The 13,744-nt window shown below is 42.1% G+C and overlaps 1 protein-coding gene across 1 annotated transcript in view; it reads right to left on the bottom strand.

The window, feature by feature from the left end:
- Window positions 1-3,119: 3,119 nt before the first annotated feature.
- LOC306919630 (phospholipid-transporting ATPase ABCA1-like) overlaps window positions 3,120-13,744 on the bottom strand; it is a gene marked incomplete at its 5' end in the record, with an annotated part of 50,671 nt that continues 40,046 nt past the window's right edge. The window contains 2 exons of the mRNA XM_079532389.1: window positions 3,120-3,893; window positions 5,430-5,673. Coding sequence (XP_079388515.1) covers window positions 3,684-3,893; window positions 5,430-5,673 — 454 coding nt within the window. The remainder of the gene's footprint in view (window positions 3,894-5,429; window positions 5,674-13,744) is intronic.

Raw genomic sequence — 13,744 nt, 5'->3', positions numbered from 1 at the left:
TCAGGTTAATATCAGAATACTGATGTACAGCATTATTGATTTCAGATGTTACAATTCCAAACATGCCTTTTGTATCCAATGTGTTTGGATTTAGTTAATAAAGTTAACATAACTATAACTAAATTCATTTGAAGTTAAATAAAAAGGTTATTTTTCAGGATTTCAATTCAAATATAGCAAAAAACGCGTTTTGAGCTTGTAGATAATGTAGGCTATTTTTGCTACGAAGGTAATACGCAATGTGGCCCCTCTGGAGTGAGTGTGGAACTATAGTGGCCTTCTGGAGTGAGTGTGGAACTATAGTGGCCCTCTGGAGTGAGTGTGGAACTATAGTGGCCCTCTGGAGTGAGTGTGGAACTATAGTGGCCCTCTGGAGTGAGTGTGGAACTATAGTGGCCCTCGCCATCGTCAAGGTTGCCCACCCCTGGTTTACACAATCACCTAGCAACCCAGTGCTAAGGTAAGTAGCATTATGACTTCATCGATCATAAGTACCATAAACGCCAATGGCGCTGGGTCAGATTAATTCAAATGGCGCCAAAATGGGGGAATAATAAAAGTCATGCAGGAGTCGTGGTTCCGTTTTGACCGGGTCCGTTTTATTGTGTGCTGAAGTGGAACAGTAACAGCCCTCCAGACATCAACAACAATCACACAATCTGTAAAACGGCTTTTAAATAAAAAAAAACAACTATATCTTCTTTCTAGGTTTTTAAGATCAACTTTTCTCATCTTTTTTTCATATATCAGGGGGTGGAAAAGAATGAAGACAAAAGGATAAAAAGGTACAATCGCATAAAACATCTGTTGAGAGATTCCAGTGCAAAATGAAACTATTCCAGATTAAAAACACAACGTAAAGTGCTTGGAATAATAATGTGGAACAACCATAATTGTTTTGTTTTTTTCTTCTCAGGAGGACATGTTTTTCGACCACAGCAGCTTAACCCATTTTGGACTGATGTCAATTAAAAAAAAAGGCTTCTAAATCCTAACATTCTTCTGAAAAACTCATATGTTTCTATGTCAGTGGTGCTCAACCTTTTTCATGTCAAGGACCCCCAGAATTCTCTCTATTGGGCCACGGACCCCCATCTCAAAATATGTAGTTCCAGTGACCCCCCAGAAGCAAATATTTTAGTTAAAAATGTTTGCTCTGAAATATATATTCAATGATTTGCGCCACATTTTAACGATTTAAAAAAAATAGCAGACCTACAAGCTCGTAGCTTGTAGAGCTTGTAGATCTGCTATTTTTCAATAGCTAAATTATAACACAATGTTTAAAACACCAAAAGGGGTTTCCGTCCAAAATGGGTTAATTAATTCATGTCACTTTGGTTGTTCTCTGTGGAAATAAAAATACACGACACATCGACAAACTGGACTGAAATGTTTTCAACACAATCAGCAGGAAGAGGAATAGATAAAGAGAGTCCAAGTTACAGCATTTATTCACATTCAGGTTCATTTTCTAACTTTCGTTTAAAACCTTTATGATCCGAGTCTCTTGCCAGAGACCGTCTCTGTGCTGGTCTGGTGTCGATCAATAGGGCATAGCAGTGGCGGCGGCCATTTTATGGTTCCGTCGTTCTAGACCCCATTAGTTTTTAGGTTTTTTTTTTCCCCCCAGAAAAATATATTTATATCAATTGTTTTTTAAGCCTAGAGATTCAAGCCATCCATTCTTGATTCTGTGGAGAAAAACAAAATAAAAAATAAAAACAAGTTTTTGAAAACCTTTACAAAAGGGTATTTTTTTTTTAATATAGTATATCGGATTAATTTCGTGATTTATTTCACGGATTAGTTGTTTGATCGTGATTCAACCAGGATCCTGGCTGGCTTGATTCTTACGCAGAATCAGAAAATATATTTCTTTGGAAAAAAACGAATAGGCTCCGGGAACGACGGAACCGGAAAATGGCCGCCACACACACTGCTACAGTGCGCCCTCTAGTGGTGGTTCGAGGCGACGATGCCAATACTGACGCAGACTGTCCGACAGTCCACTGGATTCAATACCGACGCTGGATTCCGGCAGCTTCTCTGAGGTAATCGCGGCAGAAGAAGAATGGATGAAAAGTGGGAAGTTAAAAAAAAGGAAAAAAACGCATTCTTATAAAAAATAAAAAAAAAGGGAAAAAAAATCTATAAAATAATTAACGTTGTGGTCATACAGTTACAGTACTTTGTTGCATAGTTGGAGCACTTTGATTGGTTGGAGTGTTTTAGTTTATTTAAAGTTTAAAACGGAGTCCTCTCATTCATTCCAGTGGGTTAATAATAATAATAATGCCCTCCGAGGACTCCAAAAACACTAAAAACTATTAAACAACGATATCTTCTACAGATATAAATAAAAAACGACGATTAAAAACTAAATCAAATGTTTATTAAAAAAAAAAAAAAACTAATCTGATCAGATGTTTTTATTTTCTTTTGCAGTTCAGCCCTTTTGGCCGTTGAAATGATTTTTGATTCTTCATCATAAGTTCTTGGATATGAAACAACAACAATAATTATAAGTAGAGTACCAAAGCGTGACATCCCCTGGTTTGGCCGCTAGGGGCCGCTGTCCCCCCCCTCCGTTTAACAGATAGATGGGGATCTTAAAATCACATCATAGAAGAACAGAGTTCCCAAAAACAGGCGATTTTTGGCCGTACCAATTCAACTAAAAGTTGAAGAAAATCTAATAAAAACCCTGCCTCTCCAAAACACAGACGTTATCGAATACAACTCGAGATCGTAAATGACACACATCAGTCACACACCTGACGATATATATATATATATATATATATATATATATATATATATATATATATCGCCGGTTTGATTCGTTTGGTTTTTGGAACACAGTTCTTATACGACCTCTAAAGATCTCCCTACGGGAATTCCAATAGATTAACCCATTCAGGCCTGACGTCGAAATTTTAAAAAAAAAGTTTTCTAAATCATGACAATTTTCTGAAAGATTTGAGGCACATTTTAACGATTTTTCAAAAATAGCAGACCTACAAGTTCATAACGCGCCACTCGGTGGCGCGCTATGAGCTTGTAGATCTGCTATTTTTGAAAACATAATGTTTAAAACACCAAAAGGAGTTCCCGCCCAAAATGGGTTAGAAAACCAACTCCGTATCCCAGGGGGCAGCAGTGGGAGTGACATCAGGACTTCGGTTACGCTACAATAACAACAACAACAACAACTGGCGTTTTAAACCCTGATTATCGTCATATTACGACACATCAGCACAGCTCCACCACTGGGTGGCGCTTTAGAGCAGAAGAATCACGGCAGTTATTCAAGTTCGACTCTCTCTCTCTCTGCCTTATTATCGGTGGCTTAGCTTAGCTAGCTAGCTAGCTAGCGAGCTAGCGACCACACACACACACACACACACACACAGACCCCTCCGCGCTTGGGAGTCACAATGGGTTTGCATTGACTTGGCATCGCGCTTCCCGCGCTGTCCGAGAGCGCCAAAGAAGGGAAGACATCTTTTTTTTTTAACAACAAAGTATTCGAAAAATACTCCATGGAAGTAGGACACCATGGAGGGAACGATCGGACCACTCTCCACTCCACCACGTTGGATAAAGGTTCAAGTCCCACTCTTTAAGTTGTTTTGTCGTTGTTTAGTTTAGGTAGTCGAGATGTTTTTTGGGGGCTTCGTTCACACCATGCTCTCGTTCAGGGCGCTGCGTTGCTTCGACAGGCTGGTGCTCGCCTTCGGGGCGGAGGCCAGGGGAACGTCCCGCAGGGGAACGGAGGTCGCGGGGTTAGAGGTCGCGGCGTTAGAGGTCGCGGCGCCGTCTCTCCGTCTCACAGAGTTGTCTTTAGAGTGGTAGTCGTCGCTCTGGTCCTTGGCAAAGTTCACAAACACCTGAAAACGACACGAAAATGAAACCTCATTTAGTTTTAGTCATATTTTAGTCTCCTGGAATGTTTTAGTGTTCGTCTAGTTTCAGTCGACTGAATCTGCAGTTCATTTAGTCGACTAAGATGTATTTTGGCGGGCCTTGATGCCGTCGACTCGTAATGGCTCAATGTACAAAATGAAAATAGCAGATCTACAAGAAAATAGCAGATCGACGCATTGTGAGCTTGTAGATCTGCTATTTTCAGCATGCAACCAAGTGTAAAATGACTTATACTGGATATCTTGGCCACTAGTCCCTTCCTAACATCTAGTAACGTCTAGTTTTTAGCAAAATTGCAAAAAACAAAATACATTTAGTCTTAGTTTTAGTCATCGTAGCTTAGTTTTCATTTAGTTTTCGTCAGTGGTAGTCTACGAACATGTTTCGTCTTAGTTTCAGTTGATGAAAACAACACTGGTCCTCACCTGGTCCAGGGTAGTCTAGTTAGTCCTCACCTGGTCCAGGGTGGTCTGTGTGACTAGTTAGTCCTCACCTGGTCCAGGGTGGTCTGTGTGACTAGTTAGTCCTCACCTGGTTCAGGGCGGTCTGTGTGACTAGTTAGTCCTCACCTGGTCCAGGATGGTCTAGTTAGTCCTCACCTGGTCCAGGATGGTCTAGTTAGTCCTCACCTGGTCCAGGGTGGTCTAGTTAGTCCTCACCTGGTCCAGGATGGTCTAGTTAGTCCTCACCTGGTCCAGGATGGTCTAGTTAGTCCTCACCTGGTCCAGGGTGGTCTAGTTAGTCCTCACCTGGTCCAGGGTGGTCTAGTTAGTCCTCACCTGGTCCAGGATGGTCTAGTTAGTCCTCACCTGGTCCAGGGTGGTCTAGTTAGTCCTCACCTGGTCCAGGGTGGTCTAGTTAGTCCTCACCTGGTCCAGGGTGGTCTAGTTAGTCCTCACCTGGTTCAGGGTGGTCTGTGTGACTAGTTAGTCCTCACCTGGTCCAGGGTGGTCTGTGTGACTAGTTAGTCCTCACCTGGTCCAGGGTGGTCTAGTTAGTCCTCACCTGGTTCAGGGTGGTCTAGTTAGTCCTCACCTGGTCCAGGGTGGTCTAGTTAGTCCTCACCTGGTCCAGGGTGGTCTGTGTGACTAGTTAGTCCTCACCTGGTCCAGGGTGGTCTAGTTAATCCTCACCTGGTCCATGGTGGTATAGTTAGTCCTCACCTGGTCCAGGGTGGTCTGGTTAGTCCTCACCTGGTCCAGATTGGTCTGTGTGAGTCCTCACCTGGTCCAGGGTGGTCTGGTTAGTCCTCACCTGGTCTAGGGTGGTCTGGTTATTCCTCACCTGGTCCAGATTGGTCTGTGTGAGTCCTCACCTGGTCCAGGGTGGTCTGGTTAGTCCTCACCTGGTCTAGGGTGGTCTGGTTAGTCCTCACCTGGTCCAGGGTGGTCTGTGTGAGTTCTCACCTGGTCCAGGGTGGTCTGTGTGAGTCCTCACCTGGTCCAGGGTGGTCTGTGTGAGTTCTCACCTGGTCCAGGGTGGTCTGTGTGAGTCCTCACCTGGTCCAGGGTGGTCTGTGTGACAGAGTAGTCCTCGATGCTGAGGCGGGCCTTGTTGTGCGCCAGGATGGAGAAGATGTGGGCGAGCGAGGTGAGCGAGGAGGGCAGCTGGTACTGCAGCATGTTGCGGTGTCGTTCCTTCAGCGTGGAGCCGGCCAGCTCCGCCTCGATGAACTTCATGACGGGCAGGAGGTCCGGGTCTGGACCCGCCACACGGAGGATGATGGTGTAGCCGTCACCAAACCTACAGAACCAGGGACGACACATGGTTTATACAGGATGATGGTGTAGCCGTCACCGAACCTGTAGAACCAGGGACGACACATGGTTTATACAGGATGATGGTGTAGCCGTCACCGAACCTACAGAACCAGGGACGACACATGGTTTATACAGGATGATGGTGTAGCCGTCACCAAACCTACAGAACCAGGGACGACACATGGTTTATACAGGATGATGGTGTAGCCGTCACCGAACCTACGAACCAGGGACGACACATGGTTTATACAGGATGATGGTGTAGCCGTCACCGAACCTACAGAACCAGGGACGACACATGGTTTATACAGGATGATGGTGTAGCCGTCACCGAACCTGTAGAACCAGGGACGACACATGGTTTATACAGGATGATGGCGTAGCCGTCACCGAACCTACAGAACCAGGGACGACACATGGTTTATACAGGATGATGGCGTAGCCGTCACCAAACCTACAGAACCAGAGACGACATACTTGAAAAAGACCAATACCGGTGGAAACGTATGTCCGACTCCTGCCTGCTGTGATTGTGGATAAATACTGGGAGCACAAAGCCTGCTCTGTGCTCCATTACAAAGCCTTCTCTGTGCTTCTCTTCATGATATCTGGGAGCATTACAAAGCCTTCTCTGTGCTTCTCTTCATGATATCTGGGAGCATTACAAAGCCTTCTCTGTGCTTCTCTTCATGATATCTGGGAGCATTACAAAGCCTTCTCTGTGCTTCTCTTCATGATATCTGGGAGCATTACAAAGCCTTCTCTGTGCTTCTCTTCATGATATCTGTTCGTTTTAATACTGGGAGCATTACAAAGCCTTCTCTGTGCTTCTCTTCATGATATCTGGGAGCATTACAAAGCCTTCTCTGTGCTTCTCTTCATGATATCTGTTCGTTTTAATACTGGGAGCATTACAAAGCCTTCTCTGTGCTTCTCTTCATGATATCTGTTCGTTTTAATACTGGGAGCATTACAAAGCCTTCTCTGTGCTTCTCTTCATGATATCTGTTCGTTTTAATACTGGGAGCATTACAAAGCCTTCTCTGTGCTTCTCTTCATGATATCTGTTCGTTTTAATACTGGGAGCATTACAAAGCCTTCTCTGTGCTTCTCTTCATGATATCTGTTCGTTTTAATACTGGGAGCATTACAAAGCCTTCTCTGTGCTTCTCTTCATGATATCTGTTCGTTTTAATACTGGGAGCATTACAAAGCCTTCTCTGTGCTTCTCTTCATGATATCTGTTCGTTTTAATACTGGGAGCATTACAAAGCCTTCTCTGTGCTTCTCTTCATGATATCTGGGAGCATTACAAAGCCTTCTCTGTGCTTCTCTTCATGATATCTGGGAGCATTACAAAGCCTTCTCTGTGCTTCTCTTCATGATATCTGGGAGCATTACAAAGCCTTCTCTGTGCTTCTCTTCATGATATCTGTTCGTTTTAATACTGGGAGCATTACAAAGCCTTCTCTGTGCTTCTCTTCATGATATCTGTTCGTTTTAATACTGGGAGCATTACAAAGCCTTCTCTGTGCTTCTCTTCATGATATCTGTTCGTTTTAATACTGGGAGCATTACAAAGCCTTCTCTGTGCTTCTCTTCATGATATCTGTTCGTTTTAATACTGGGAGCATTACAAAGCCTTCTCTGTGCTTCTCTTCATGATATCTGTTCGTTTTAATACTGGGAGCATTACAAAGCCTTCTCTGTGCTTCTCTTCATGATATCTGTTCGTTTTAATACTGGGAGCATTACAAAGCCTTCTCTGTGCTTCTCTTCATGATATCTGTTCGTTTTAATACTGGGAGCATTACAAAGCCTTCTCTGTGCTTCTCTTCATGATATCTGTTCGTTTTAATACTGGGAGCATTACAAAGCCTTCTCTGTGCTTCTCTTCATGATATCTGTTCGTTTTAATACTGGGAGCATTACAAAGCCTTCTCTGTGCTTCTCTTCATGATATCTGTTCGTTTTAATACTGGGAGCATTACAAAGCCTTCTCTGTGCTTCTCTTCATGATATCTGGGAGCATTACAAAGCCTTCTCTGTGCTTCTCTTCATGATATCTGGGAGCATTACAAAGCCTTCTCTGTGCTTCTCTTCATGATATCTGGGAGCATTACAAAGCCTTCTCTGTGCTTCTCTTCATGATATCTGGGAGCATTACAAAGCCTTCTCTGTGCTTCTCTTCATGATATCTGTTCGTTTTAATACTGGGAGCATTACAAAGCCTTCTCTGTGCTTCTCTTCATGATATCTGTTCGTTTTAATACTGGGAGCATTACAAAGCCTTCTCTGTGCTTCTCTTCATGATATCTGTTCGTTTTAATACTGGGAGCATTACAAAGCCTTCTCTGTGCTTCTCTTCATGATATCTGTTCGTTTTAATACTGGGAGCATTACAAAGCCTCCTCTGTGCTTCTCTTCATGATATCTGTTCGTTTTAATACTGGGAGCATTACAAAGCCTTCTCTGTGCTTCTCTTCATGATATCTGTTCGTTTTAATACTGGGAGCATTACAAAGCCTTCTCTGTGCTTCTCTTCATGATATCTGGGAGCATTACAAAGCCTTCTCTGTGCTTCTCTTCATGATATCTGGGAGCATTACAAAGCCTTCTCTGTGCTTCTCTTCATGATATCTGTTCGTTTTAATACTGGGAGCATTACAAAGCCTCCTCTGTGCTTCTCTTCATGATATCTGTTCGTTTTAATACTGGGAGCATTACAAAGCCTTCTCTGTGCTTCTCTTCATGATATCTGGGAGCATTACAAAGCCTTCTCTGTGCTTCTCTTCATGATATCTGGGAGCATTACAAAGCCTTCTCTGTGCTTCTCTTCATGATATCTGTTCGTTTTAATACTGGGAGCATTACAAAGCCTTCTCTGTGCTTCTCTTCATGATATCTGTTCGTTTTAATACTGGGAGCATTACAAAGCCTTCTCTGTGCTTCTCTTCATGATATCTGTTCGTTTTAATACTGGGAGCATTACAAAGCCTTCTCTGTGCTTCTCTTCATGATATCTGTTCGTTTTAATACTGGGAGCATTACAAAGCCTTCTCTGTGCTTCTCTTCATGATATCTGTTCGTTTTAATACTGGGAGCATTACAAAGCCTTCTCTGTGCTTCTCTTCATGATATCTGTTCGTTTTAATACTGGGAGCATTACAAAGCCTTCTCTGTGCTTCTCTTCATGATATCTGTTCGTTTTAATACTGGGAGCATTACAAAGCCTTCTCTGTGCTTCTCTTCATGATATCTGTTCGTTTTAATACTGGGAGCATTACAAAGCCTTCTCTGTGCTTCTCTTCATGATATCTGTTCGTTTTAATACTGGGAGCATTACAAAGCCTTCTCTGTGCTTCTCTTCATGATATCTGTTCGTTTTAATACTGGGAGCATTACAAAGCCTTCTCTGTGCTTCTCTTCATGATATCTGTTCGTTTTAATACTGGGAGCATTACAAAGCCTTCTCTGTGCTTCTCTTCATGATATCTGGGAGCATTACAAAGCCTTCTCTGTGCTTCTCTTCATGATATCTGGGAGCATTACAAAGCCTTCTCTGTGCTTCTCTTCATGATATCTGGGAGCATTACAAAGCCTTCTCTGTGCTTCTCTTCATGATATCTGGGAGCATTACAAAGCCTTCTCTGTGCTTCTCTTCATGATATCTGTTCGTTTTAATACTGGGAGCATTACAAAGCCTTCTCTGTGCTTCTCTTCATGATATCTGTTCGTTTTAATACTGGGAGCATTACAAAGCCTTCTCTGTGCTTCTCTTCATGATATCTGTTCGTTTTAATACTGGGAGCATTACAAAGCCTTCTCTGTGCTTCTCTTCATGATATCTGTTCGTTTTAATACTGGGAGCATTACAAAGCCTTCTCTGTGCTTCTCTTCATGATATCTGTTCGTTTTAATACTGGGAGCATTACAAAGCCTTCTCTGTGCTTCTCTTCATGATATCTGTTCGTTTTAATACTGGGAGCATTACAAAGCCTTCTCTGTGCTTCTCTTCATGATATCTGTTCGTTTTAATACTGGGAGCATTACAAAGCCTTCTCTGTGCTTCTCTTCATGATATCTGTTCGTTTTAATACTGGGAGCATTACAAAGCCTTCTCTGTGCTTCTCTTCATGATATCTGTTCGTTTTAATACTGGGAGCATTACAAAGCCTTCTCTGTGCTTCTCTTCATGATATCTGGGAGCATTACAAAGCCTTCTCTGTGCTTCTCTTCATGATATCTGGGAGCATTACAAAGCCTTCTCTGTGCTTCTCTTCATGATATCTGGGAGCATTACAAAGCCTTCTCTGTGCTTCTCTTCATGATATCTGGGAGCATTACAAAGCCTTCTCTGTGCTTCTCTTCATGATATCTGTTCGTTTTAATACTGGGAGCATTACAAAGCCTTCTCTGTGCTTCTCTTCATGATATCTGTTCGTTTTAATACTGGGAGCATTACAAAGCCTTCTCTGTGCTTCTCTTCATGATATCTGTTCGTTTTAATACTGGGAGCATTACAAAGCCTTCTCTGTGCTTCTCTTCATGATATCTGTTCGTTTTAATACTGGGAGCATTACAAAGCCTTCTCTGTGCTTCTCTTCATGATATCTGTTCGTTTTAATACTGGGAGCATTACAAAGCCTTCTCTGTGCTTCTCTTCATGATATCTGTTCGTTTTAATACTGGGAGCATTACAAAGCCTTCTCTGTGCTTCTCTTCATGATATCTGTTCGTTTTAATACTGGGAGCATTACAAAGCCTTCTCTGTGCTTCTCTTCATGATATCTGGGAGCATTACAAAGCCTTCTCTGTGCTTCTCTTCATGATATCTGGGAGCATTACAAAGCCTTCTCTGTGCTTCTCTTCATGATATCTGGGAGCATTACAAAGCCTTCTCTGTGCTTCTCTTCATGATATCTGGGAGCATTACAAAGCCTTCTCTGTGCTTCTCTTCATGATATCTGTTCGTTTTAATACTGGGAGCATTACAAAGCCTTCTCTGTGCTTCTCTTCATGATATCTGTTCGTTTTAATACTGGGAGCATTACAAAGCCTTCTCTGTGCTTCTCTTCATGATATCTGTTCGTTTTAATACTGGGAGCATTACAAAGCCTTCTCTGTGCTTCTCTTCATGATATCTGTTCGTTTTAATACTGGGAGCATTACAAAGCCTTCTCTGTGCTTCTCTTCATGATATCTGTTCGTTTTAATACTGGGAGCATTACAAAGCCTTCTCTGTGCTTCTCTTCATGATATCTGTTCGTTTTAATACTGGGAGCATTACAAAGCCTTCTCTGTGCTTCTCTTCATGATATCTGTTCGTTTTAATACTGGGAGCATTACAAAGCCTTCTCTGTGCTTCTCTTCATGATATCTGTTCGTTTTAATACTGGGAGCATTACAAAGCCTTCTCTGTGCTTCTCTTCATGATATCTGTTCGTTTTAATACTGGGAGCATTACAAAGCCTTCTCTGTGCTTCTCTTCATGATATCTGGGAGCATTACAAAGCCTTCTCTGTGCTTCTCTTCATGATATCTGGGAGCATTACAAAGCCTTCTCTGTGCTTCTCTTCATGATATCTGGGAGCATTACAAAGCCTTCTCTGTGCTTCTCTTCATGATATCTGGGAGCATTACAAAGCCTTCTCTGTGCTTCTCTTCATGATATCTGTTCGTTTTAATACTGGGAGCATTACAAAGCCTTCTCTGTGCTTCTCTTCATGATATCTGTTCGTTTTAATACTGGGAGCATTACAAAGCCTTCTCTGTGCTTCTCTTCATGATATCTGTTCGTTTTAATACTGGGAGCATTACAAAGCCTTCTCTGTGCTTCTCTTCATGATATCTGTTCGTTTTAATACTGGGAGCATTACAAAGCCTCCTCTGTGCTTCTCTTCATGATATCTGTTCGTTTTAATACTGGGAGCATTACAAAGCCTTCTCTGTGCTTCTCTTCATGATATCTGTTCGTTTTAATACTGGGAGCATTACAAAGCCTTCTCTGTGCTTCTCTTCATGATATCTGGGAGCATTACAAAGCCTTCTCTGTGCTTCTCTTCATGATATCTGGGAGCATTACAAAGCCTTCTCTGTGCTTCTCTTCATGATATCTGTTCGTTTTAATACTGGGAGCATTACAAAGCCTCCTCTGTGCTTCTCTTCATGATATCTGTTCGTTTTAATACTGGGAGCATTACAAAGCCTTCTCTGTGCTTCTCTTCATGATATCTGGGAGCATTACAAAGCCTTCTCTGTGCTTCTCTTCATGATATCTGGGAGCATTACAAAGCCTTCTCTGTGCTTCTCTTCATGATATCTGTTCGTTTTAATACTGGGAGCATTACAAAGCCTTCTCTGTGCTTCTCTTCATGATATCTGTTCGTTTTAATACTGGGAGCATTACAAAGCCTTCTCTGTGCTTCTCTTCATGATATCTGTTCGTTTTAATACTGGGAGCATTACAAAGCCTTCTCTGTGCTTCTCTTCATGATATCTGTTCGTTTTAATACTGGGAGCATTACAAAGCCTTCTCTGTGCTTCTCTTCATGATATCTGTTCGTTTTAATACTGGGAGCATTACAAAGCCTTCTCTGTGCTTCTCTTCATGATATCTGTTCGTTTTAATACTGGGAGCATTACAAAGCCTTCTCTGTGCTTCTCTTCATGATATCTGTTCGTTTTAATACTGGGAGCATTACAAAGCCTTCTCTGTGCTTCTCTTCATGATATCTGTTCGTTTTAATACTGGGAGCATTACAAAGCCTTCTCTGTGCTTCTCTTCATGATATCTGTTCGTTTTAATACTGGGAGCATTACAAAGCCTTCTCTGTGCTTCTCTTCATGATATCTGTTCGTTTTAATACTGGGAGCATTACAAAGCCTTCTCTGTGCTTCTCTTCATGATATCTGTTCGTTTTAATACTGGGAGCATTACAAAGCCTTCTCTGTGCTTCTCTTCATGATATCTGGGAGCATTACAAAGCCTTCTCTGTGCTTCTCTTCATGATATCTGGGAGCATTACAAAGCCTTCTCTGTGCTTCTCTTCATGATATCTGGGAGCATTACAAAGCCTTCTCTGTGCTTCTCTTCATGATATCTGGGAGCATTACAAAGCCTTCTCTGTGCTTCTCTTCATGATATCTGTTCGTTTTAATACTGGGAGCATTACAAAGCCTTCTCTGTGCTTCTCTTCATGATATCTGTTCGTTTTAATACTGGGAGCATTACAAAGCCTTCTCTGTGCTTCTCTTCATGATATCTGTTCGTTTTAATACTGGGAGCATTACAAAGCCTTCTCTGTGCTTCTCTTCATGATATCTGTTCGTTTTAATACTGGGAGCATTACAAAGCCTTCTCTGTGCTTCTCTTCATGATATCTGTTCGTTTTAATACTGGGAGCATTACAAAGCCTTCTCTGTGCTTCTCTTCATGATATCTGTTCGTTTTAATACTGGGAGCATTACAAAGCCTTCTCTGTGCTTCTCTTCATGATATCTGTTCGTTTTAATACTGGGAGCATTACAAAGCCTTCTCTGTGCTTCTCTTCATGATATCTGTTCGTTTTAATACTGGGAGCATTACAAAGCCTTCTCTGTGCTTCTCTTCATGATATCTGTTCGTTTTAATACTGGGAGCATTACAAAGCCTTCTCTGTGCTTCTCTTCATGATATCTGGGAGCATTACAAAGCCTTCTCTGTGCTTCTCTTCATATCTGGGAGCATTACAAAGCCTTCTCTGTGCTTCTCTTCATGATATCTGGGAGCATTACAAAGCCTTCTCTGTGCTTCTCTTCATGATATCTGGGAGCATTACAAAGCCTTCTCTGTGCTTCTCTTCATGATATCTGTTCGTTTTAATACTGGGAGCATTACAAAGCCTTCTCTGTGCTTCTCTTCATGATATCTGTTCGTTTTAATACTGGGAGCATTACAAAGCCTTCTCTGTGCTTCTCTTCATGATATCTGTTCGTTTTAATACTGGGAGCATTACAAAGCCTTCTCTGTGCTTCTCTTCATGATATCTGTTCGTTTTAATACTGGGAGCATT

This window comes from Electrona antarctica (genome assembly GCF_951216825.1).
Source record: "Electrona antarctica genome assembly, contig: scaffold_299, whole genome shotgun sequence".
Classification (NCBI taxonomy): Eukaryota; Metazoa; Chordata; class Actinopteri; order Myctophiformes; family Myctophidae; genus Electrona; species Electrona antarctica.
The sequence above is the reverse complement of the archived record's forward strand: the minus strand, read 5'-3'. Positions and strand labels throughout refer to the sequence as shown.